The following is a 26,581-nucleotide window of genomic DNA, read 5'->3' as shown; positions in this document are numbered from 1 at the left end:
TGATACCTTTTACTTATAAGCGGATAATTGTTATTAGACCAATAACACTGATGACGTACACACATGCGTCATTCTTAATATACTGATAATCACTAATACCTGCTTGACCATCATGTTCGCTATAGAGAGATGAAGTGTTTCAGTTACAATCCAATGTTCACATATGTTTAGCGCAGACACAAAAACATGAACCATGCTGTACACTCATAAATAAACATTATACATTTCAATCTCTTTGTCAAGTTACCGCTTCTTTCCGCCAGCAAGACAGTACTATAATAGCTCACTGGTCTGAGCATGTATAAAGACATATATAATGTTACCTTCCGTCTAGATCTAAAAGCATAACTATGATAGTTTTATCATGAACGATTAAAACGTACATATGCCAAGACTGGCATGCCCCATTAACAGGTGGTTCTAAACACTTTCCTATTTACCATTCCTTTTATGTGCAGCCTTATCTAAAGCATATTAGAGTTCATAAGTTCATTAGAAAAAACAAGAAAAAGAAAGAGTTTTTAAAGCACGTAACTAATGATATGTAGGAAGAGTACCATGGGCTGCTTGTCGTGAGGCTTATGTAGATCTGGGTCAAATGTATCTTCACAAGAAATATATTTTTAAAAGTACATCCCATATTACATAAATATAATATACTAATGTCTGTTGATGACATTAAAATTGTTAGACATTTGGCCATGTTTGTTTTCATGCAGTACAATTACAGTGAACTACGGTTATAACGAACACGCTTATAACGAACTAACGAATATAACGAACTAACTTTTTAGTCCTGACTATTTGCTGTAGCTATACTGTATATATGCTTATAACGAATTATGGTTATAACGAACGAAAATTCGTAGTCCCTTTGTGTTCGTTATAACCGTAGTTTACTGTATTAAACAATAGTATCAATGAGACTCAAATAATGCATGTTGTCTGCACTGCAGCTCTGTATGGGTCAGTGGTCTGTACCCATGCTGAATAAGGTTAAGGATGACAGATGGCGGGCCAGGTGTTATTTACAAAACAAATCAATAGGGCAAAAGCATAATTCCTAGAATTCCTACTGTAACTGGAAGGACAGCGTTGGCTTACACGGAATATTCCATGAATAAGATTCATTGTTAGCCTTTAGAATAGATACGGGTGGAGACTCGGTGGGTAGTTAAAGTTGAAGGACGTCGAGACCTAAGTCAGATTTCCAGACAGTACGTGTGATTCCTCAGGGGCCCCCAACCTTCCGAGAACTGTTTTATGTGCTTGACCATATTTGGAGGTGCATCTGTTTGTCAGCCATTCAGAACATTGTTATTGAAGGTGGGGCTTGGAAACCAAAGGGGAATACAGTCCACGACATACGAGGACAAGTACATAAGCGATCTCCCCCGGTTTTCAGGGTTCTTCAGCACATGAGATGGGGTTCTCTCAAGCATCTCTCTTGTCCAAGATCGGACTTGGACTTTGTGTGGCTGGCCTGATTTTTGACCTCATTGGCTTCCCATCACCGAGTTGGACGACATACACTATTAATTCAGTAACGACTGCATATGGATTGTTCCAGATATGTGCTTATTCACCCAGTTCATCGGAGTGTATACAATTAACTGGAGTCGGTAAGTTACAAAGGCAAAAGCATATTTCCTAGAACTGGCTTCATTGATTTACTTGAAACTACCACTACTGTAGCTGGAAGGCCAACGTTGGCTTTCCCGGAATATTCCATGACTAAGATTCATTGTTAGCCTTTAGAATAGACACGGGTGGAGACTCGATGGGGAGTTAAAGTTGGAGGACGTTGGGAAGGGGGTAAGGTACGTTTGATAGGCAAGTGTTTAACTCAGGGGCTCACCACACCGAAGACCTAAGTCAGATTTCCAGACAGGTACGTGTGAATCCTCAGGAGCCCCCAACCTTCCGAGAACTGTTTTATGTGCTTGACCATATTTGGAGGTGCATCTGTTTGTCAGCCATTCAGAACATTGTTATTGAAGGTGGGGCTTGGAAACCAAAGGGGAATACAGTCCACGACATACGAGGCCAAGTACATAAGCGATCTCCCCCGGTTTTCAGGGTTCTTCAGCACATGAGATGGGGTTCTCTCAAGCATCTCTCTTGTCCAAGATCGGACTTGGACTTTGTGTGGCTGGCCTGATTTTTGACCTCATTGGCTTCCCATCACCGGGTTGGACGACATTCACTATAAATTCAGTAAAAATTGCGTATGGATTGTTCCAGATATGTGCTTATTCATCCAGTTCATCGGAGTGTCATCAAATACCTGGCGTCATCCGTAAGTTGCATTTTTAGTGAGTGAGAGAGTGAATTTGGCTTAACGCCGCTTTGGACAATGCTTGAGTTAGAGCACGGCGTGTACTGTTTCATACACATTTGTATTCCTCTGCTTCAAACCAGTGTTATTTCAACTTTCATTTCTAATATTTCTCTGATTATCGTATTTGTTGTAACCGGGTTTTCCATGGCCTTATCCATTATTTTATACAGATGACACCAAGACGGCTACATGGTGTGAGGCTTATGTTTATTTGCGAATAATCACGATAGACACCATGTTATAAGAAACAACAGATAATATAGTATATGCATAATATAACATAATATATATCATGTAATCATTTCTGTTATTACTCACAACTAGCGAGTGAGTGACTGAGTATGGTTTTACGCCGCTTTTAGCAATATTCCAGCAATATCACGGCGGGGGACACCAGGAATGAGCTTCACACATTGTACCAATGTCGGGAATCGAACCCGGGTCTTCGGCGTGACGAGCGAATGCTTTAACCACTAGGCTACCCGACCGCCCCTACTTACAACTAAGTATTATCAGATGATATGATAGAAATGTCTTACAATACATATTAAGTAAAATGGTTTCACCTACATGTGTATATGCATACCCTATGTGTGGCACAAGGGTGTGAAACGTAATACCCTTCAAATGTCACCGTCTATGGTATGTCCTGCAGAAGAAACAGCAGGAATAATTACTTACGCATTATATGTACATGATATGTAAATACTTTGAGTGACTTAATACAATGAAATAAATAACAAAATGAATAGCTTGTGCACTGCCATAATTGTAGATATAACTTAGCATGTATACAAGATAATATTAAAATACACTATTGCTTAGGTTAAAGTTCAGCCTCTAAAACGCATTCATTCAAAACATCAACTTAATAAAAATATATAATTTAATGTAAATATGACAAGTACTTCTTAGATGCTTATTTATAATGCATTATCTTTGATTACTATTTAATCCTATTTAGAAAGATAAGTCTTATAAACTAACCGTTAGTGGTGATCTACAAATATTCCCAATGCAGCGCATAGTGAAAGTGACGATATGGAGTTAGTCAGAGCAAGAAGGTACAGTTTGAATTTGGCCAATCACAGGGATAGCTTGGGATGTGATTGGTCACTAGAGGGCCGGACATAGATAAATGGGATAAAAACAAACCTCTGTTAAATTATATTCAACAAAAACAAAACAAAAACTTGAAATAGGTTTATTTACAAAAAAGCTCAAATACCTATATATATATACACCTGCTACATTGTTTTAGGTTTTTTTATTACTATAAGTAAACTGCAAAAGAAAGTAATATACATTAATGTTTGATGGTGGCTATAAAATGAAACAAGCAAGAGATGGCTATTACAAACGTTATCACAACGTAACTCGGCTGAAAACAGTCAAAGAAACACTGAAAACTTGGGATCCAAAACCCAACTTGACAGACTGTGTGTATTGGTGATATTAAGGAGTTATACGTCTCGTTGGTGGTCTTGGGGGAATAAAAATATAAAGAAATCTACATAAGTCCATTTGTGACGCATAGTGACATCAGCTCGTTCAACTCGCATCTGTCATTTATCACTTTCCTTAACTGTAAACTTTCCTGTCCTGTTTTCTAATTTCACTCTTTTGACAGGGACTTCACTTTTCATTTGCGTTTGAGACAATAAAACTATGATACCCGTCTCAAATACATCAGCATCGAATACCCATTTCTTGCTTGTTTGAATTCATTTTAGCCGCAATCAAACATGGTTATCTTACCTCAATATAAGGATGTTGAGATTTGATTGGTTCACATAATCTTGATCAAATATTATTTATCCCGCCTGGGAGGGAAACACATTTCTGAGCGTGAGAATAAGTCCCTTATACCCCGCCACGAAGAACACAGGCTGCACACACGCACGCACGCACGCACGCACGCACACCCACACACACAGCGGCTGGTCAAAACATTCTAAGCCAGACTAACTTTCAACTATGGGCCATAACAAAGTACAAAGTAGTAGTTCATTGCAAGTGTATTTTATATGTTGAGGCCGTTTGTATATTAGTGACAGCCAGTTGAACGTGATTGTGGTCCAAATGGAAACAGAAATGGAAAAGAACGAGTACCGAGCAGTTTTTTACTTCATGGAAAAGTACTCCCCAAGAATTTAATGACCGGTGCCTACTATGCTAATTCGCTTCATCGCCTGAGAGACTCTATCAAAGAAAAGCGGCCAGGAATGCTCTCTGTTGGAGTTCTACTAATTCGTGACAATGCCTCTACTCACACCTCTCGACTTGTAAAGGCTGCTCTGCGACAAGAGCTTCCTCACCCTCAATACTCGCTACACCTGACACCAGGTGATTTCCACCTGTTTTCTAAACTGAAAGAACACGTTCGTGGACGACAACGATGACCTCAAAACGGCCGTGAATGGGTTCTTCAGGGTGGCTTCATAAAACTTCTTCCTGACTGGAAGGGGCGGTCGGGTAGCCTAGTGGTTAAAGCGTTCGCTCATCACGCCGAAGTCCCGGTTTCGATTCCCTACATGGGTACAATGTGTGAAGCCCATTTCTGGTGTCCTCCGCCGTGATATTGCTGGAATATTGCTGAAAGCGGCGAAACACCATATTCACTCACTCCTGACTGGAATTGAAAAGCTTCATTATCGATATGAGAAATGTATTGAAAAGCAGGGTGATTATCTTGAAAAGTAAAATTATAAAAGCACTTTAAAAAATGCTGGTTTTGTTTGCTAGGCTTAGAACTTATGGACCAGCTCTCGTAAATACATATAAAGTAGCCTTATATTTTGAAACGACATTAGCTGCAGTTATATATTTTTCAGCTGACTGGTGGGACGCAGTGAGAGCCCTGTCCATAATTGGGTTTCTGCTGGGACTGGCTTGCGTGGTCGTGTTGTGCATCTACGTGCTGGTGAAGAACGACTTGAAGCTGTTACAGATCTGTGCACTGGTGCTGGCCTTCTTCTCAGGTAGGTTTTCATCCTACACTTACGCGAAATGTCGAAATTAGGTGTTTGGGTATGTGACAAATTACATGAAGGCAAACAACATCAGGAGTATACAATGTCTAATATACATAATATGTAAAATTAATACTCATTCCAGTCATTTCTGTGACCGACATGGATTTGCAGTTAGTGTAACACAGTTATAATAAGTAGTGTTGTTTCTAGTAAAGTTAACTTTGTATTTGTTTCACTTACTTGGATGTGGACCCGTGAAGATCCGGGGTAGAATGGGTCTTCAGGAACCGATGCTTGCCGTAAGAGGCGACGTTGCTTCTCGTCAGAGGTGACTAACGGGATCGGGTGGTCAGGCTCACTGACTTGGTTGATGCACGTCATCGTATCCCCATTGCGTGAATCGATGGTTATGATGTCAATCACTGGATTGTCTGGTCCAGACTCGATTCTTTACAGACCGCCATCATATAGCTGGAATATTGCTGAGTACGGCGTTTAACATCAAACAAACAAACTTGTATGTGATCGATTTCATGATGTCAATCCCTGGATTGTCTTGTCCAGACTCGATTATTTACAGACCGCTGCCATATAGCTGGAATATTGCTGTTTGTGGCATAAAACAACAAACAAACAAGAAAACTTGTATGTAATACAGTTTCAGTTGTATATTCAGAGCAAATGTTTTAATGCATAATTCATTCTATTTTCAGCAATTTTCATCCTTGCTGGGGCGATCCTTTATGCTGACAAGTGGGAACACAGAAACCTAGGCTGGTCGTTTGCTCTCGCAGTTGTCGGGGCGGTGTTGCTCCTGATAGGGGGGATTGTCCTGACGGTGGACAAAATAAAGGGATGACTCAGGGCCGGGAGTGGGTGAAGTGGATGGCTGTATTCTCATTCAAACTAAACGCGATAGAGAAAGAAGCCAAAACTATTTACTCTTTGTAGACAACGATTGTTCTTTACTAGTATAACTGTTAATACGGTTGTCTTATAGACAGGAGCAGTCGGGTAGCCTAGTGGTTAAAGCGGGTTCCTTCCCATAACGTAGACCTCCAAAATGCAGACCTCCCAAAAAGCAGTTAAAATTAGCTCACTAATTAATTGGGCCATGCTGGTCACACCTAATTAATGAATGGACTGGTCCACTCCCCTGCTATGAGGGATTATCAATATGTTGAGACAAAGAGCAGTAGTGGACAACAACAACGTTGTCTTAAAAAAACTCCTCCTTTCTTTAATCTGCTCCCTCCCGGTACATCACAAATCTTATTCACACATTACCTTTAAACAAGTTGTGGGATTTGTGTAAGAATATACCAAATGTTCTCAATCACTATATTATATGTCTTTAGTTTAAGTTAACAAGTGCTAATTAATGTTCTAAGCTGATTGTACCACAGAAAAATAAAGGATATTTGAATGAAAAACCATGTTTGTTGGTTTTATTTTTTCACAATCTTTAATTACTTCACAGCTCATGAAACAATTTACAGTGACACTAATACAGGATGAATAAATAACATCAGTCTCAACTGTGAGACATAATTTTTAATCATGGATGGATATTAAAATACATTTCATGTCAGATTATAATTTAATACCACTAACTCATTTACATCTTTTATCTAGTTATCTTGTATTATCTATCAACAGTTTCTGGTTTTCTGGTTGAATACAGTTTATTAGCAACAACAAACACTCGTGTATAATACGCACCCCTAATTATGGGCTATTAAATCCTGAAAAAAATCTCTCGTGTATAATATGCACAGACTTTTCTTCAGTCTCATGTCAGGCTGTCATGATCTGTCATCGGAAATAGCATAACAAATCCGATTTGAATTACGCAAGTTAATCCTGTTGTTACACTATCTGGAAATAAAAATGTGTTCTCTGTATATCCGACCTTATGTTTGTCATCTATTTTATCAATTTTATTTAAAATTTCATTCAATGTTTACCTAAATTTCGGCAAAAACATGTGTCCGTCCGATACTTACAACTTCCGATTTCTGATTTTAGCGTTTGTTTTAAAACGAGAGAAAAGTCTGATCATGTGACAGGCTATGCAAATTAGCCCGTGGCAGTGGTGTTATGCGAAGTTATGTTACTTCTAAAAAAGACGATTAATTAAAAGCTAGACGTAAATTTTAAGACGTTTGCATATATTGTCTTCGAAAAATGTTTATAAATTACGTTCAGGTGAGTAGTTGTAATATTTTCATTCCCAAGCTGGCAAACAACAACATAGATATTTTGAAATTGTGTCAGTCATGATGTAGTCATTTCTTTCTGGACGTATTTTTTCTTTATTGAGAGTCATATACGCAAGAATTCTGCATCAGGGGAAACCCTGGTTAGGGTTTGAAAAATTCATTAAAAAAAATGGAAAATTAATAAAAACATTTTTTTTCCTTTTGACTGCACCATATAACACAGATTATATGTACTAAGTTTGAGATGAATCCACTGAATAGTTTAAGAGAAATCGCGCGGACAAAGTTTTCGGACGGACGGACTGACGGACGGACGGAATAATAAAAAATTGTGAAATCTACCCAGCTTTCTTTCTTAAGCTTGTTACATGGGTGATACCATTCTACTTAATCAAGGGTACAGGGTGCTAATTACTGATGCAGCCAGCCAAAACGAGTGTTGTTTTAACGGGTCTGCGTTTTGGCAGGTCTACTTTTTGGGAAGATACCTTAAAGCGTTCGCTCGAAGACCCGGGTTCGATCCCCGACATGGGGACAATGCTTGAAGCCCATTTCTGGTGTCACCCGCCGTGATTTTGCTGGAATATTTGCGGCGTTAAACCATACTCACTCACTGTAATACGCATATGTAACTACTGCCTATTTGAGTGAGAATAGGAGAGCGAGACAGACAGAAAAATAAGATATACATATATGTTTCATGGCAATAGTACAATAGTTCATCATAAAATCAGAATGTTCGAAGTGTTGCTCATTGAAAAATAAAGAATTTTAAACCTATCTTTGATATCATATTTATTTGGGCGTTATGCTAGCAGACTTCTCAATTTCATGGCTTCGGGTGTAGACCTATATCTGTGATTACGTTATATTTACGTTACAACGCACTGGGCGCATGTTTAATTGGTGTATTTTATATGTGTATTTTTGTAAATGGTGTGCACAGTGCATCTCAGGATATTCCCGGATCCCCTTGCTTGTCACGTGAGCTGACTAATTCGGATCGGATGGTTACAATGTGTGACCTCGCTGATTGTGCATCAGCGTGACCCCACGACAAAGGTCGTTGCTCATAGAGCAAATCATTCGTCACTCGCCTCTTTCCGTAACCTGCAAGAAGACACAGTTACATGTGTTCAATCATACTGTATAATTCCGCATGTCCTGTTGTGCTATAAATTGCATCTTAAATATATATAATTTATGGGGAAATACATGTTAACCATTACGCAACGAGTTGACATTTGTTTTAGGTATGCCCGTTTGCGCTAAGACGGAACCCGGTCGCAAAAATGGCCACGAGAGGGGCACGAGTCGCTATTCGGCTTGTCCCGGAATAACACGAGTTGGTCACGAATGGGAGCAAATCAGTTGTTTGGGGACTGCCGTGATATAGCTGGAACATCGCTGTTACAGCGTTAAACAACATTCCCTCACGCACTTCTGTGTGTGTGTGTGCGTGCGTGCGTGCGTGCGTGCGTGCGTGCGTGCGTGTGTGTGTGTGTTTGTGTGTGTGTGCGCGCGTGTGCGTGCACGTGTGCGTGCAGCCTGTGTTCTTCGTGGCGGGGTATAAGGAACTTATTCTCCCGCTCAGATATGTCTTTCCTTCCTGGGCGGGATAAATAGTATTTTATCACGATCACGTGAACCAATCAGATCTCATCATCCTGACATGGAGGTAAGATGACCATGAGTGATGGTGGCTAAAAAGAATTTAAACAAGCAAGAAATGGGTATTCGATGTTGATGTATTTGAGACGGGTATCATAGTTACGTTTTATTGTCTCAAACGCAAATGAAAAGTGAAGTCCCTGTCAAAAAAGTGAAATTAGAAAATAAGACAGAAAAGTTTACAGTTCAGGAAAGTGATAAATGACAGATGCGAGTTGAACGAGCTGATGTCACTATGCGTCACAAATGGACTTATGTAGATTTCTTTATATTTTTATTCCCCCAAGACCACCCTCAACGAGACGTCAAAACTGTATAACTCCTTAATATCACCAATACACACAGTCTGTCACAACCAACTACAAGCTGCATGCACAACCATGGGGTCTAGCGTCTCAACATTTCATTTTATATGGAGTATAAGGCTGTAAATTATATCAGTAATTTCGTCCGCTAGCTCTGGATTTTGAAGAGGCAGTCGTTCTTTTGTTTTAGCCATCTCGATCTTTTGTAAATAGTCGAAAGCAATAGTGTGAAAAGTGCTACATGTCAACGATCTGCAATAGTCCGATATCCTCAGACATAATATATCTGAATTAACATACCAGAGACTCTTCAGCCAGCTAAAGACATTCGTCCAGGAGAGTCTCCATTGAAAGATCACCTTCGCCAGGAACTCAAGCAAATTATTGGATGCTGCAGGCTTCTATGCGGGGTTGGGGTAAACAAGGAATATTCAGAGACATTCAATTCAATTAATTAATCAGTGCTACTACCAGTGCTAATAAAGAGGTTTTATATATTTATCATTTATTATATATTATATCTTTGTATAAGTACATAAAGTACGAGATTACTTTTCTACTTTTCTTGGATCACTCGAGTCTAATACTTATGTAACATAGGGTAGACCAGTCAGTGCCTTCAGCCATGAGTATGTTGTTTCAAGTGTGTGACAAATGGGACGTCTAACTAATGGGGGGATACCCTGAAATGCCGTTCAAAGCACAAGCATCAACAAGCAACATTCCCTACTGTTTCTTTTGTACCCATGTGTGTACCGAGTGTTTCTTCCCTATTTATTCCAAAGCCGGATATATTTTGTCGCAGCAATGCCCGCCCAAATCACGCCATTTGTGTTGAAATAAGGTTAATGTTCATTAAAGGCAGCTTTTGCCGTCACTCCCTTGCGGCATTAAACCAGAGACCTTGAACTATCATTAGCATAACAAAATCCGTTTACCGTTGTAAATACGTTGTATAGCATTGTGCAATAGTATAGTTCTACACACAATTTTTTCACCGTTTAGTGTCACCGAATGTTTTCGTGGAAAAGGAGAACTGTCTGACAATCGTCTTCAAGGAAAGGGGTAGTCAACACCTATAGAAGCTAGTGAATTCCCATCTGGTGAACAGACATGACTAATTTTGAACATTTGAATAGTGTAAATCTTGAATAGTGGAGTGTGTGCGTGCGTGCGTGCGTGCGTGCGTGCGTGCGTGCGTGCGTGCGTGCGTGCGTGCGTGTGTGTGTGTGTGTGTGTTCAGTACAAGACAGAACTGCATATTGTGTGAATTTTGTTGCTCTTCCGTTCATGTATTCAGTTTTAGATCAGAATATCAAATGTATCCTAGTATCCTGGCCAAGTGGGACGACATGGACACTTCGACGGGCTTTGATAACCGATCACTACGTTTTGAAAGTAAATCAATACATGTAAAAACTCAAGGCAAGAGAATAATCAGTCTCGATTTTTCTGCCGAATAATATTCCATTGAGCGTAAAGGACACCAAGTGTTCGCGAAAGGTTAACAATTCCTGCTATACCCGGGGAAAGAAATACCAGAATATCCTGACAGGTTCGTTACCTCTGTAGTCAAACGCTATAACTGTTGCTCCACGATCCGGCTTCATAACTAAACGTCCCCAGAATCATATAACCCAACATGCCGTTGTATGCAAGAAATAGATAATGAGAAGAAATCGATGGAATATGGATATTAGTTCCGCCAATATGACATTAATCAATCAACGCCCTGTTGTTGGAGCAGTGCATAAACCAAGTGTTTACTATCAATTTGTTTAGGCCAGGGTTACGCCAATGGTTAGTCTCTCTGTCCAGGGTATTCCCCACGTGACTTGAATCTGAGAACTGGGTCTAAATCTGCAGACTTTGTTCCTTGACATCATTTGTTGGTTTGATTGATTGAGTATGGTTTTACGCCGCTTTTAGCAATGTTCCAGCAGTATCACTGCGTGGGACACCGGAAATGGGCCTCACACATTGTACCCATTGGGGAATGGAACCCGGGCCTTTTACGTGGCGAGCGAACGCTTTAACCACTAGCCTAACCCACCACCCCTTATTTGTTGGGGTTACTTCAGACGAAGAAGATCTCCTTTGGGGTGAGAAAACAAAGCGGCTGGATTGCAGGGGAACATGTTCAAACTTCACGTCTGGCGATCTCAGAACCACAGGCGGCCAATGTGATTTCAAGCACTAGGTTGATGCTAAAAAGCGATATGGCAGAAAAATGAAATATATAATTGATGTACACTTGATGCAAGTTACAATGCATAACCGGGAACATTAAAACAATGGTAACGATAAAAAAAATTACAGGGCAACTTAACACCATGAGACGACCTGTCAAGGTTATGTAACATGTCAATCGAGTCGTGCCAATTTACACTTGTCAGAGGGGTACACAATGTACGTGATCTAGACTACCAGCTGTCGGACTTCCATTTCGTGGAAGCCTCGATGGCTGAGTTAGTTAGATCGCTGACTTTCTGTGCTGGCAATTAGGTGCCTCACTCTGAGAGTGTGAGTTCGAATCCCGGATGGGACTCAATACATAAAAGTACAAGAATTTGTACTTTTCCAAGAAAGTGGTATCCCAAATATAGAAGTTGTTACATTTGACCACTTTTCTAAAAGGCATTGTGTATTCATGATACCCTGCTGCTGGTGCTCGGCATTAGTGTATTAAACTTCAGAATATTTGGAAAGATGTACCATTCAGATTTTTTAACTTTGCCTAAAATGGCTATAAGGTGGACAAATTAACAAAAAGTGGTATTCATTTTCGATATGGTTTAAGTAACAAACTGGATATCCTACCTAGTTCTATTTTGTAAGCTTGACCACTGTTGCTGCTAGGTGGATATTATTATCTCTGACTTTAATGCTATTACCAATGCCATTGTATTTTGTATTGCCATTGAAATTGTACTGTCTTTGAATTTTGCGCCAAACAGGGTAACAACAAGTACCATCTTTTAACATCTTTTGGTAGGACACATCCTGGGATCTCCGTGCGGACGCTCTACCACCAGACCACGGAGGCGGTCCTGGAAGTTTTATTATTGAGCTTACAATAAACCCGTAAAGTTGAAAACATAATGTTTATCTCCTAACTCAAGCATTTCTAAATCTGTCTAAATCATGGGCAACTTTGGTCAACCGATATTCAAAACCTACCCCAGTGTCCCTGATTACACCTATAGGTACAATGTGTGAAGACCATGTTCAGTGTCCCCTCACCCCATGATAGGCCTGCTATGTAGGCCTGCTGTGTAGGCACTCCAACTCATACTCACTCACACAAAATACTGCTGAAAACATACAAAATCATATTGAAATTGTTTATTTTTGTCCAATCACTGGCAGCTGTAAGATATACATACATCGGACATCAATGACATGGAGTTTCATTAATACAAACCGGTGATCTCAACAGTCAATTGAGACATAGAAGTACTTCGATGTTTGTCCCATACCAAGGTATACCATTTTCAAATCACAACACAGTTGAACACTTTACGCAATCACAAACACAAAGTATGTATGTAATACATACATATACCAGGAATATGTACATCATTATAATGAAGCACATGGTGGTGATCCATCCTCACATATCAGGGTATTATTATTCAAGTTTTCCTTACCAGCCCCCAGGAGTCACACATGTGCAACAATTGTACCCTTGGATTCACATGTTAAAGACCAGTTATTCAAAAACTAATTACTTTAAAATATAACAGATTGTAATACTCCAAATGAGACAAACAAGCCTCTCTCTACCTGTCAGCAATATACTCTACACTGTCCAATAAACATATCCTCCAAAGCTTCAAATGAAATACTACAAAGAAGAATTGGAGTTAATTTCTGAATTGAATCTGGTATTTGATTGTCATAGTTTAGAAGTCAATTACAAACAAATATTTTTGGACAAAAGCCAGAGTGATCTTGAGTGATAGTGAACATGATGTTTTACAGTTCAATAGACAAAAATATCTCCTTTCCCCCTGTCACTCGCTGAGAGAAACATGGGGAACATGATATTTCACTCGACACATGAAATATCCTCTATGCATGTCCTGCCCTACCGGTAGCATCCGCCACTCACACAATTTACATAAAAAGGTGAGTGTTTTTTCGTTGTCAAACTATACAGCCAGCAATACTCCCGAAAAACAAACGCTACCTGGACAAGACACCCCAGTAAAAACGAGTAAAGACTCGTTTGAGAGGTGATTCTTTGTTGTGACAAACTACATTTTGATCGTATCTGGGCGACAACACGTTTATCCCGCACAGCAATTCAAAGAATTCGCCCACGAAATCAATTCCTACAATATAATAGCATTTAGTGATTAGAACTAAATGCCTTTATGTTAGGCTTGGCACAGTTGCTAATATTATTACAGCGAAATACCTTCATTCCGTGCGGCTACGTGCTGTTTTGCATGGTGCCATCGTCTCTGGCCTAGATCCGCTCTTGGCACGTCCGGTAAAGGAGCGTTTGTTTATATTTTCTATGTCATCTTGTAGCTTGGCATCAGCTTACGCAGCACTTGCTCTCCACTTAGTTATATTCGCGGATTCATCTATAGTTTGTTGCACCAACCCACCCACCCTGTTATCCTTAATTCCAAGTTATTCAAGCTTTGCAGTTGTCAGTTGGTGGTACTGGAGGATAATGTTTGTATATAATGATGTTGTCATGAATAAAATGTTGCGGATGGGCGGGGTGCTGGTGGACTGCATTACAAGTTACATTTGGCGTCTTGGAATACATCCCAAATTATAAATTATTTAGGATAGGGTTGCCCGCTTTACAGCAGGAACCAATTTATCCATTCTGCTTTACAGCAGATGGCTTAGTATCCGCTTTACAACGGATGGTCAGCTTGGCAACAATAGTTGCCCTCGCTCATGGTTTGGCAATGGTACTTGCCTGGCAGCACTAGCTGCATAGCAACATGGGTTGCTTGGCAACGGTAGTTGCAGGGCAGCGGGCGCTACATTGGTAAGCAACATGGGTTGCTTGGCAACGGTAGTTGTGGGGCAGCGGATGTTGCATCGGTAAGCAACATGGGTTGCTTGGCGACGGTGGTTGCAGGGCAGCGGTAGCTGCATTTGGGGTTGCTTAACAGGGTTTAAGCTCATTGCTGCAGTCCACCAGTACCTCCACATCCGCGACCATTTCATCCAATAATATCTTTTGTCTTAATTTGAAGTTCCGCTATCATGCATGATAACGGAGCCTGTCATCATGGAGCCATGTTCTTATGTAATTCACACCTTTAAAATATGTCTTCCATTCATGCTGTGACAAGCCCTCTCGGTTGGTCCCAATGTTGTCATGTAATTTGAGCAAACAGCAAGTGCTGGATTTGATCCGCCATCTCAAGGTAGCAGAAATAATAAAGCGTTGTTTTGATATTGACCTGATTTACGATTCAAAAGACAGCAATGTTCCCGAGTCGAGACCGTTTTTAATTATACCCCCGACAAAATGTCAGGGGTATATAGTTATACCAAGATTCTGTCCGTCCGAAAACTTTGTCCAGGCGATTTATCTTAAACTATTCAGTGGACTCATCTGAAACTTAGTACATATAATCTGTGTCATATGGAGGGGAGCAGTCAAAAGAAGAAAATGTTTTTATTAATTTTCCATTTTTTTATGAATTTTTCAAATACTAAGTAAGGCTAACCTTATCATAGCTATTTAATTTGTAACTACTGACACACTAGGCGGGTCGGGGGTATTAGTGAGCCACGCTCACTTTTGCCCTTGTTACACTTAAAACATCTGATGTATTGATTCATCTTGAACATAAAGAGCAATACATGTACACTTACTAAAATATCATCTAACCCATTCATGTTAATAATGATTGAAATACAATGCGTCTATCAATAGTAAAGAAAGTTTAAATTGGAAAGATTATTAAATAATTTAGTCACAATAAATGACCTCCCCTCTGTTAGTTCACTCATTCTATGGTTAAGCTGAATAAACAATATCACTGAATTACAATACAAGCAACACGGATATTTTGTCACTGATACCTTTTACTTATAAGCGGATAATTGTTATTAGACCAATAACACTGATGGCGTACACACATGCGCCATTCTTAATATACTGATAATCACTAATACCTGCTTGACCATCATGTTCGCTATAGAGAGATGAAGTGTTTCAGTTACAATCCAATGTTCACATATGTTTAGCGCAGACACAAAAACATGAACCATGCTGTACACTCATAAATAAACATTATACATTTCAATCTCTTTGTCAAGTTACCGCTTCTTTCCGCCAGCAAGACAGTACCCTAAGAGCTCACTGGTCTGAGCATGTACAGAGCCATACATAATGTTACCTTCCGTCTAGATCTAAAAGCATAACTATGATAGTTTTATCATGAACGATTAAAACGTACATATGTCAAGACTGGCATGCCCCATTAACAGGTGGTTCTAAACACTGTCCTGTTTACCATTCCTTTTATGTGCAGCCTTATCTAAAGCATATTAGAGTTCATAAGTTCATTAGAAAAAACAAGAAAAAGAAAGAGTTTTTAAAGCACGTAACTAATGATATGTAGGAAGAGTACCATGGGCTGCTTGTCGTGAGGCTTATGTAGATCTGGGTCAAATGTATCTTCACAAGAAATATATTTTTAAAAGTACATCCCATATTACATAAATATAATATACTAATGTCTGTTGATGACATTAAAATTGTTAGACATTTGGCCATGTTTGTTTTCATGCAGTACAATTACAGTGAACTACGGTTATAACGAACACGCTTATAACGAACTAACGAATATAACGAACTAACTTTTTAGTCCTGACTATTTGCTGTAGCTATACTGTATATATGCTTATAACGAATTATGGTTATAACGAACGAAAATTCGTAGTCCCTTTGTGTTCGTTATAACCGTAGTTTACTGTATTAAACAATAGTATCAATGAGACTCAAATAATGCATGTTGTCTGCACTGCAGCTCTGTATGGGTCAGTGGTCTGTACCCATGCTGAATAAGGTTAAGGATGACAGATGGCGGGCCAGGTGTTATTTACAAAACAAATCAATAGGGCAAAAGCATAATTCCTAGAATTCCTACTGTAACTGGAAGGACAGCGTTGGCTTACACGGAATATTCCATGAATAAGATTCATTGTTAGCCTTTAGAATAGATACGGGTGGAGACTCGGTGGGTAGTTAAAGTTGAAGGACGTCGAGACCTAAGTCAGATTTCCAGACAGTACGTGTGATTCCTCAGGGGCCCCCAACCTTCCGAGAACTGTTTTATGTGCTTGACCATATTTGGAGGTGCATCTGTTTGTCAGCCATTCAGAACATTGTTATTGAAGGTGGGGCTTGGAAACCAAAGGGGAATACAGTCCACGACATACGAGGACAAGTACATAAGCGATCTCCCCCGGTTTTCAGGGTTCTTCAGCACATGAGATGGGGTTCTCTCAAGCATCTCTCTTGTCCAAGATCGGACTTGGACTTTGTGTGGCTGGCCTGATTTTTGACCTCATTGGCTTCCCATCACCGAGTTGGACGACATACACTATTAATTCAGTAACGACTGCATATGGATTGTTCCAGATATGTGCTTATGCACCCAGTTCATCGGAGTGTATACAATTAACTGGAGTCGGTAAGTTACAAAGGCAAAAGCATATTTCCTAGAACTGGCTTCATTGATTTACTTGAAACTACCACTACTGTAGCTGGAAGGCCAACGTTGGCTTTCCCGGAATATTCCATGACTAAGATTCATTGTTAGCCTTTAGAATAGACACGGGTGGAGACTCGATGGGGAGTTAAAGTTGGAGGACGTTGGGAAGGGGGTAAGGTACGTTTGATAGGCAAGTGTTTAACTCAGGGGCTCACCACACCGAAGACCTAAGTCAGATTTCCAGACAGGTACGTGTGAATCCTCAGGAGCCCCCAACCTTCCGAGAACTGTTTTATGTGCTTGACCATATTTGGAGGTGCATCTGTTTGTCAGCCATTCAGAACATTGTTATTGAAAGGGGGCCTTGGAAACCAACGGGGTATACAGTCCACGACATACGAGGCCAAGTACATAAGCGATCTCCCCCGGTTTTCAGGGTTCTTCAGCACATGAGATGGGGTTCTCTCAAGCATCTCTCTTGTCCAAGATCGGACTTGGACTTTGTGTGGCTGGCCTGATTTTTGACCTCATTGGCTTCCCATCACCGAGTTGGACGACATACACTATTAATTCAGTAACGACTGCATATGGATTGTTCCAGATATGTGCTTATTCATCCAGTTCATCGGAGTGTATACAATTAACTGGAGTCGGTAAGTTGCATTTTTAGTGAGTGAGTGAGTGAATATGGCTTAACGCCCCTTTGGACAGTGCTTGAGTTAGAGCACGGCGTGTACTGTTTCATACACATTTGTATTCCTCTGCTTCAAACCAGTGTTATTTCAACTTTCATTTCTAATATTTCTCTGATTATCGTATTTTTGTAACCGGGTTTTCCATGGCCTTATCCATTATTGTATACAGATGACAAGACGGCTACATGGTGTGAGGCTTATGTTTATTTGTGAATAATCACGATAGACACCATGTAATAAGAAACAACAGATATTATAGTATATGCATATTAAAACATAATATATATCATGTAATCATCAAAGCAATACGATCATTTCAGTTATTACTTACAATTAGTGAGTGAGTGAGTATGGTTTTACACCGCTTTTAGCAATATTCCAGCAATATCACGGCGGGGGACACCAGAAATGAGCTTCACACATTGTACCAATGTCGGGAATCGAACCCGGGTCTTCGGCGTGACGAGCGAACGCTTTAACCACTAGGCTACCCGACCGCCCCTACTTACAACTAAGTATTATCAGATGATATGATAGAAATGTCTTACAATACATATTAAGTAAAATGGTTTCTCCTACATGTGTATATGCATACCCTATGTTTGGCACAAGGGTGTAAAACGTAATACCCTTCAAATGTCACCGTCTATGATATGTCCTGCAGAAGAGACAGCAGGAATAATTACTTACGCATTATATGTACATGATATGTAAATAGTTAGAGTGACTGAATACAATGAAATAAATAACAAAATGCATAGCTTGTGCACTGACATAATTGTAGATATAACTTAGCATGTATACAAGATAATATACTACTCAAAATTTGATAAGGATCGTAGATATTTTTCTTAATAAAAAAAAAAATAACTGCATAACTGGCAATATTGTGTTCAAGTGAAATCAAAAACGTCTCCAACACACTTGCACGTGCATTTCATGCCATGGGAAATGCGTTTCACATCACAGTTCATGCTTTTGCTACCATTGCACGATTTCCAATCAGGCAAGGGTGTCTGATTCATTCTGAAACTTTAAACTCAATTGAGTGTTTACACTACGTTTATCTACGCAATGCCCCCTCAACGTGTAAGGCGTCGCCTGACGACAGAACAACTGGGCAGATGTATTGGAATGCTTGATGCTGGCTATTCACAACGTGACGTTGCCAATGCACTAAACGTCAGCCAGAGCGTTGTAAGCAGGGCCTGGTCCCGACAGCAAAATTTTGGTACAGCAGCACACCGACATGGGGGTGGTCGTCAGAGGTCGACAACCCAACGCCAAGATCATTTTGTGGCTCTTCAGGCACGACGTCATCCCTTCTGGACAGCAACCAGCCTACGTAACGACCCCCTGAACGCCTCGGGGGTGAATGTGTCCACTCAGACGATACGGAATCGTCTTCACAATGCAGGTCTCTACTCGAGAAGGGCATGTGTCCGAATCCCCCTGACTGTTCGACACCGGCGGGAGCGATTGGAATGGGCTGAAGATCATGTCACTTGGACACGGAACGATTGGGTTCCAGTTCTGTTCACCGATGAGTCCAGGTATTGTTTGGACTTTACAGACAGGAGGCAGCGGGTGTGGCGACGACAACGTGAACGTTTCCATGATGCCAACATCAGTGAACATGACCGTTATGGTGGTGGTTCCATCATGGTCTGGGGTGGAATCAACAGAGATGGAAGGACAGATCTTCATGTCCTGGAGAGAGGAACAATGACGGGGGTGAGGTACCGGGATGAGATCCTCGATGTGTACGTCAGACCCTACGCTGGTGCTGTTGGCCCTGAGTTCATCCTGATGGATGATAACGCCCGTCCTCATCGCGCCAGGGTGGTTGAGCAGTACCTTGAGCAGGAGACAATTGTCCGCATAGATTGGCCAGCGCGATCGCCGGACTTGAACCCGATTGAACATGTCTGGAACATGCTGCAGGTTGCCCTTTCACGCCGTAGAGCACAACCCACGACTTTGGCAGAGCTCGGACATGCCCTCGTGGAAGAGTGGAACAACCTTCCCATTGGGAACATCCGGGTGCTTATTGACAGCATATCTCGACGTTGTCAGGCCGTCATTGATGCAAGGGCAGGTCATACTCGATATTGACACTTCATCGACTAAGTGTAATGATGGACTATCCCTCATAACTGTGTAATTCTTTCTCTTGTTTGCTGTTAACATTTTTTACTGAAATGCCTTTTGGTGTTTGCAGATTTCAAACATTCCATATTGATACAAGTTCATGCCGTATTTTCATTCATAACATGATTAAACACGTTTCTGAGTCAGAGTCATGTCTTTTGTTATGTTTGTGGTAACTTACACACATATCACCTAGTGATCCTTATCAAATTTTGAGTAGTATATTAAAATACACTATTGCTTAGGTTAAAGTTCAGCCTCTAAAACGCATTCATTCAAAACATCAACTTAATAAAAATATATAATTTAATGTAAATATGATAAGTACTTCTTAGATGCTTATTTATAATGCATTATCTTTGATTACTATTTAATCCTATTTAGAAGTAAAGATAACTTATAAACTAACCGTTAGTGGTGATCTACAAATATTCCCAATGCAGCGCATAATGAAAGTGACAATATGGAGTTAGTCAGAGCAAGAAGGTACAGTTTGAATTTGGCCAATCACAGGGATAGCTTGGGATGTGATTGGTCACTAGGGGGCTGGACATAGAGTGATGGGATAAAAACAAACCTCTGTTGAATTATATTCAATAAAAACAAAACAAAAACTTGAAATAGGTTTATTTGCAAAAAGCTCAAATACATATATATACACCTGCTACATTGTTTTAGGTTTTTTATTACTATAAGTAAACTGCAAAAGAAAGTAATAAACATCAATGTTTGATGGTGGCTAAAAATTAAACAAGCAAGAGATGGCTATTACAAACGCTATCACTGAAAACAGTCAAAGAAACACTGAAAACTTGTGATCCAAAACCCAACTTGACAGACTGTGTGTATTAGTGATATTAAGGAGTTATACAGTTTTGACGTCTCGTTGTTGGTGGTCTTGGGGGAATAAAGAAATCTACATAAGTCCATTTGTTCAACTCGCATCTGTCATTTATCACTTTCCTTAACTGTAAACTTTCCTGTCCTGTTTTCTAATTTCACTTTTTTGACAGGGACTTCACTTTTCATTTGCGTTTGAGACAATAAACCTTAACTATGATATCTCAAATACATCAACATCGAATACCCATTTCTTGATTGTTTGAATTCATTTTAGCCGCAATCAAACATGGTTATCTTACCTCAATGTAAGGGTGTTGAGATTTGATTGGTTCACATGATCTTGATCAAATATTATTTATCTCGCCTGGGAGGGAAACATATTTCTGTGGCTGCACGCACGCACGCACGCACGCACGCACGCACGCACGCACGCACGCACGCACGCACGCACACACACACAGCGGCTGGTCAAAACATTCTAAGCCAGACTAACTTTCAACTATGGGCCATAACAAAGTACAAAGTAGGAGTTCATTGCAAGTGCATTTTTGTCTGTTGAGGCCGTTTGTATATTAGTGACAGCCAGTTGAACGTGATTGTGGTCCAAATGGAAACAGAAATGGAAAAGAACGAGTACCGAGCAGTTTTTTACTTCATGGAAAAGTACTCCCCAAGAAATTCATGACCGGTGCCTACTATGCTAATTCGCTTCATCGCCTGAGAGGCTCTATCAAAGAAAAGCGGCCAGGAATGCTCTCTGTTGGAGTTCTACTAATTCGTGACAATGCCTCTACTCACACCTCTCGACTTGTAAAGGCTGCTGTGCGACAAGAGCTTCCTCACCCTCAATACTCGCTACACCTGACACCAGGTGATTTCCACCTGTTTTCTAAACTGAAAGAACACTTTCGTGGACGACAACGATGACCTCAAAACGGCCGTGAATGGGTTCTTCAGGGTGGCTTCATAAAACTTCTTCCTGACTGGAAGGGGCGGTCGGGTAGCCTAGTGGTTAAAGTGGTCGCTCGTCACGCCGAAGTACCGGGTTCGATTCCCTACATGGGTACAATGTGTGAAGCCCATTTCTAGTGTCCCCCGCCGTGATATTGCTGGAATATTGCTGAAAGCGGCGAAACACCATACTCACTCACTCCTGACTGGAATTGAAAAGCATTATTATCGATATGAGAAATGTATTGAAAAGCAGGGTGATTATCTTGAAAAGTAAAATTTAAAACATTTTTAAAAAAATGCTTGTTTTGTTTGCTAGGCTTAGAACTTTTGGACCAGCTCTCGTACATACATATAGAGTAGCCTTATATTTTGAAACGACATTAGCTGCAGTTATATATTTTTCAGCTGACTGGTACGACGCAGTGAGAGCCCTGTCCATAATTGGGTTTCTGCTGGGACTGGCTTGCGTGGTTGTGTTGTGCATCTTCGTGCTGGTGAAGAACGACTTGAAGCTGTTACAGATCAGTGCACTGGTGCTGGCCTTCCTCTCAGGTAGGTTTTCATCCTACACTTAGGCGTTAACGCATCAATGTCGAAATAATGTGTTTGGGTATGTGACAAATTACATGAAGGCAAACAACATCAGGAGTATACATTGTCTAATATACACAACATGTAAAATTAATTATAATACTCATTCCAGTCATTTCTGTGACCGACATGGATTTGCAGTTAGTGTAACACAGTTATAATAAGTAGTGTTGTTTCTAGTAAAGTTAACTTTGTATTTGTTTCACTTACTTGAATGTGGACCCGTGAAGATCCGGGGTAGAATGGGTCTTCAGGAACCGATGCTTGCCGTAAAAGGCGACGTTGCTTCTCGTAAGAGGCGACTAACGGGATCGGGTGGTCAGGCTCGCTGATTTGGTTGATGCACGTCATCGTTTCCCAATTGCGTGAATCGATGGTTATGATGGCAATCACTGGATTGTCTGGTCCAGACTCGATTCTTTACAGACCGCCATCATATAGCTGGAATATTGCTGAGTACGGCGTTTAACATCAAACAAACTTGTATGTGATCGATTTCATGATGTCAATCCCTGGACTCTCTTGTCCAGACTCGTTTATTTACAGACCGCTGCCATTTAGCTGGAATATTGCTGTTTGTGGCATTAAACAACAAACAAACAAGAAAACTTGTATGTAATGTTTTAATGCATAATTCATTCTATTTTCAGCAATTTTCATCCTTGCTGGGGCGATCCTTTATGCAGACAAACAGGAACACAGAAATCTAGGCTGGTCGTTTGCTCTCACAGTTGTCGGGGCGGTGTTGCTCCTGATAGGGGGGATTGTCCTGACGGTGGATAAAATAATTGGATGACTCAGGGCCGGGAGTGGGTGAAGTGGATGGCTGTATTCTCATTCAAACTAAACGCGATAGAGAAAGAAGCCAAAAATATTTACTCTTTGTAGACAACGATTGTTCTTTACTGGTATAACTGTTAATACGGTTGTCTTATACGCAGGAGCAATCGGGTAGCCTAGTGGTTAAAGCATTCGCTCGTCACGCCGAAGACCCGGGTTCGATCCCCGACATGGGGATTATGTTTGAAGCCCATTTCTGGTGTCACCCACCGTGATTTTGCTGTAATATTTGCGGCGTAAACCATACTCACTCACTGTAATACGCATATGTAACTACTGCCTATTTGAGTGAGAATAGGAGAGCGAGACAGACAGACAAATAAGATATACATGTATGTTTCATGGCAATAGTACAATAGTTCATCATAAAATCATAATGTTCGAAGTGATGCTCATTGAAAAATACAGAATTTTAAACCTATCTTTGATATCGTATTTATTTGGGCGTTATGCTAGCAGACTTCTCAATTTCATGGCCTCTGGTGTAGACCTATATCTGTGATTACGTTATATTTACGTTACAACGCACTGGGCGCATGTTTAATTGGTGTATTTAATATGTGTATTTTTGTAAATGGTGCATGTGTGTGTGCACGTGTGCGTGCATGCGTGCGTGCAGCCTGTGTTCTTCGTGGCGGGGTATAAGGAACTTATTCTCCCGCTCAGATGTCTTTCCTTCCTGGGCGGGATAAATATTATTTTATCACGATCTCGTGAACCAATCAGATCTCATCATCCTCACATGAAGGTAAGATGACCATGAGTGATGGTGGTTAAAATGGTTTTATTGTCTCAAAAAGTGAAGCCCCTGTCAAAGAAAGTGAAATTAGAAAACAGGACAGAAAAGTTTACAGTTAAGGAAAGTGATCAATGACAGATGAGAGTTGAACGTAATTTCGTCCGCTAACTTTGGATTTTGAAGAGGCAGTCGTTCTTTTGTTTTAGCGATCTCGATCTTTTGTAAATAGTAAAAAACAATAGTGCTACATGTCAACGATCTGCAATGAGCCGTTATCCTCAGACATAATATATCTGAATGAACATACCAGAGACTCTTCAGCCAGCTAAAGACACTCGTCCAGGAGAGTCTCCATTGAAAGAACAGCTTCGCCAGGAACTCAAGCAAATTATTGGATGCTGCAGGCTTCTATGCAGAGTTGGGGTAAACAAGGAATATTCAGAGACATTCAATTCAATTAATTAATCAGTGCTACTACCAGTGCTAATAAAGAAGTTTTATATATTTATTATTTATTATATGTTATATCTTTGTATAAGTACATAAAGTACGAGATTACTTTTCTCCTGTTCTTGGATCACTCGAGTCTAATACTTATAGGGTAGACCAGTCAGTGCCTTCAGCCATGAGTATGTTGTTTCAAGTGTGTGACAAATGGGACGTCTAACTAATGGGAGGATACCCTGAAATGCCGTTCAAAGCACAATGAATCAACAAGCCACCCCTTATTTGTTGGGGTTACTTCCGACGAAGAAGATCTCCTTTGAACAAAGCGGCTGGATTTCAGGGGAACATGTTCAAACTTCACGGTCTGGCGATCTCAGAACCACTGGCGGCCAATGTGATTTCAAGCACTAGGTTGATGCTAAAAAGCGAAATGGCAGAAAAATGTAATATATGATTGATGATTTAAGTAAAATGTACACTTGATGCAAATAACAATGCAAAACCGGGAACATTAAAACAATGGTAACGATAAAAATAATTACACCATGAGACGACCTGTCAAGGTTATGTAACATGTCAATGGAGTCGTGCCAATTTACACTTGTCAGAGGGGTACACAATGTACGTGATCTAGACTACCAGCTGTCGGACTTCCATTTCGTGGAAGCCTCGATGGCTGAGTTAGTTAGATCGCTGACTTTGTGTGCTGGCAATTAGGTGCCTCACTCTGAGAGTGTGAGTTCGAATCCCGGAAGGGACTCAATCCATAAAAGTACAAGAATTTGTACTTTTCCAAGAAAGTGTTATCCCAAATATAGAAGTTGTTACATTTGACCACTTTCTGAAAGGCATTGTGTATTCATGTTACCCTGGTGCTGGTGCTCGGCATTAAGGGGCTAAAACAAGGACTGGTCGGCTCGGAGTCAGTATATTGTGTCTGGGGTATTCTTGTCAAACCAGCCACACACACGCACGCACGCACGCACGCACGCACGCACGCACGCACGCACGCATAGACACGTGCACCGTAGAGACTTACCACTCGATCCCGTCATACAAGCACAGTCGCCTGTTACGGCAAACATGGGATGATAAAGACCTATTCTACCCCTGATCTTCACGGGTGCCCGAGGTTCATATTTAGACAGATATGCCCGCCTGTGAGTCCACACCACAAATTGCTGTATCAAGATCGACATAACTCGAACACTAAATATTCATTGTATTGATTGAATGGATGTAGTCGTATCTGCAGGATCCGTGTATACTTTTGATGTACAAAATATAGAATAAAGCTTGTTTTAAGATGTTATACACGTTCATATCCAAATTTCTATAAATATCAGCATTTCAGTTTGGGTTCGTAGATAATAATGAACAGGGGTTAAACCTTTTCCTGGAAATACACTTTTAAGTTGTCACTGTTTTCTTAGAAAAGGCGTGCACAGAAATCAATGGCTGGAATAGTTGGACGCGTCCGTTGTTCACCACCTGGCGCGGGGAGACTTCTTGCCGCTCCCCCACTTGACAGAGACCCCCTTGTGCTCGACAGCCTGTATTAACATGGTAACCGAGCTGGTTACAAAAACTACGACGGCCTTTGATCGCTGCTGGAGGTTTATTATCCAACCTGCCGGTGCTTGCCGAAGCAACTAGATATTTTGAGCAAAATATTTCGGGTTAAACAATTCAAACAGTTTTTCATGACGCTAAGAGACCGCACAGGACAGTGAGCGACTACAATGTGACTTTACGTCGTCGCTCATGAGACTACATTTCAGTCCATTGTAGTGTTGAGGTTTTGATTCACAAAGGCAGCTACCTCTACTGCTCTCGTTCTCTAATAATGAGCGAGTGAGTGAGTATGGTTTTACGCCGCTTCTCTAGCAATATTCCAGCAATATCACGGCGGAGGACACCAGAAATGGGCTTCACACATTGCACCCATGTGGTGAATTGAACCCGGGTCTTCGGCGTGACGAACGAACGCTTTAACCACTAGGCTACCCCGCCGCCCCTCACTACTAATGCTGTCACGTTATTCATAATACAAATACACCGGGCGCCATAACAGCCACAGCCACAACCACCACCACAGCCTCAG

General features: G+C 40.7%; 2 protein-coding genes across 2 annotated transcripts; both read left to right on the top strand.

The window, feature by feature from the left end:
* The first annotated feature begins 1,661 nt into the window (after positions 1-1,661).
* Positions 1,662-8,266, top strand: LOC139478889 (uncharacterized). The gene is made up of 3 exons (XM_071261564.1): positions 1,662-2,299; positions 5,176-5,322; positions 6,030-8,266. Exons 1-3 carry the CDS (start codon positions 2,098-2,100, stop codon positions 6,173-6,175), a joined length of 495 nt encoding a protein of 164 aa, XP_071117665.1. The 5' UTR covers positions 1,662-2,097; the 3' UTR covers positions 6,176-8,266.
* An 8,535-nt stretch (positions 8,267-16,801) lies between these two features.
* Positions 16,802-24,538, top strand: LOC139478729 (uncharacterized). The gene is made up of 4 exons (XM_071261338.1): positions 16,802-17,196; positions 17,654-17,870; positions 22,266-22,412; positions 23,102-24,538. Exons 2-4 carry the CDS (start codon positions 17,672-17,674, stop codon positions 23,245-23,247), a joined length of 492 nt encoding a protein of 163 aa, XP_071117439.1. The 5' UTR covers positions 16,802-17,196; positions 17,654-17,671; the 3' UTR covers positions 23,248-24,538.
* The last annotated feature ends 2,043 nt before the right edge of the window (positions 24,539-26,581 follow it).

This window comes from Haliotis cracherodii, unplaced genomic scaffold (genome assembly GCF_022045235.1).
Source record: "Haliotis cracherodii isolate W230 unplaced genomic scaffold, xgHalCrac1.p SCAF_4, whole genome shotgun sequence".
NCBI lineage: Eukaryota > Metazoa > Mollusca > Gastropoda > Lepetellida > Haliotidae > Haliotis > Haliotis cracherodii.
Note: the sequence above shows the minus strand (reverse complement) of the source record. Positions and strands in the feature narration are given on the sequence as shown.

Excerpts from the sequence above, each read along its gene's own strand:
- LOC139478729 (XM_071261338.1), top strand. The coding sequence starts at position 17,672 with ATGGGGTTCTCTCAAGCATCTCTCTTGTCCAAGATCGGACTTGGACTT. Across the intron at positions 17,871-22,265 it reads TATACAATTAACTGGAGTCG|CTGACTGGTACGACGCAGTG; the intron begins GTAAGTTGCATT and ends TATATTTTTCAG. Across the intron at positions 22,413-23,101 it reads GGTGCTGGCCTTCCTCTCAG|CAATTTTCATCCTTGCTGGG; the intron begins GTAGGTTTTCAT and ends TTCTATTTTCAG.
- LOC139478889 (XM_071261564.1), top strand. The coding sequence starts at position 2,098 with ATGGGGTTCTCTCAAGCATCTCTCTTGTCCAAGATCGGACTTGGACTT. Across the intron at positions 2,300-5,175 it reads TCAAATACCTGGCGTCATCC|CTGACTGGTGGGACGCAGTG; the intron begins GTAAGTTGCATT and ends TATATTTTTCAG. Across the intron at positions 5,323-6,029 it reads GGTGCTGGCCTTCTTCTCAG|CAATTTTCATCCTTGCTGGG; the intron begins GTAGGTTTTCAT and ends TTCTATTTTCAG.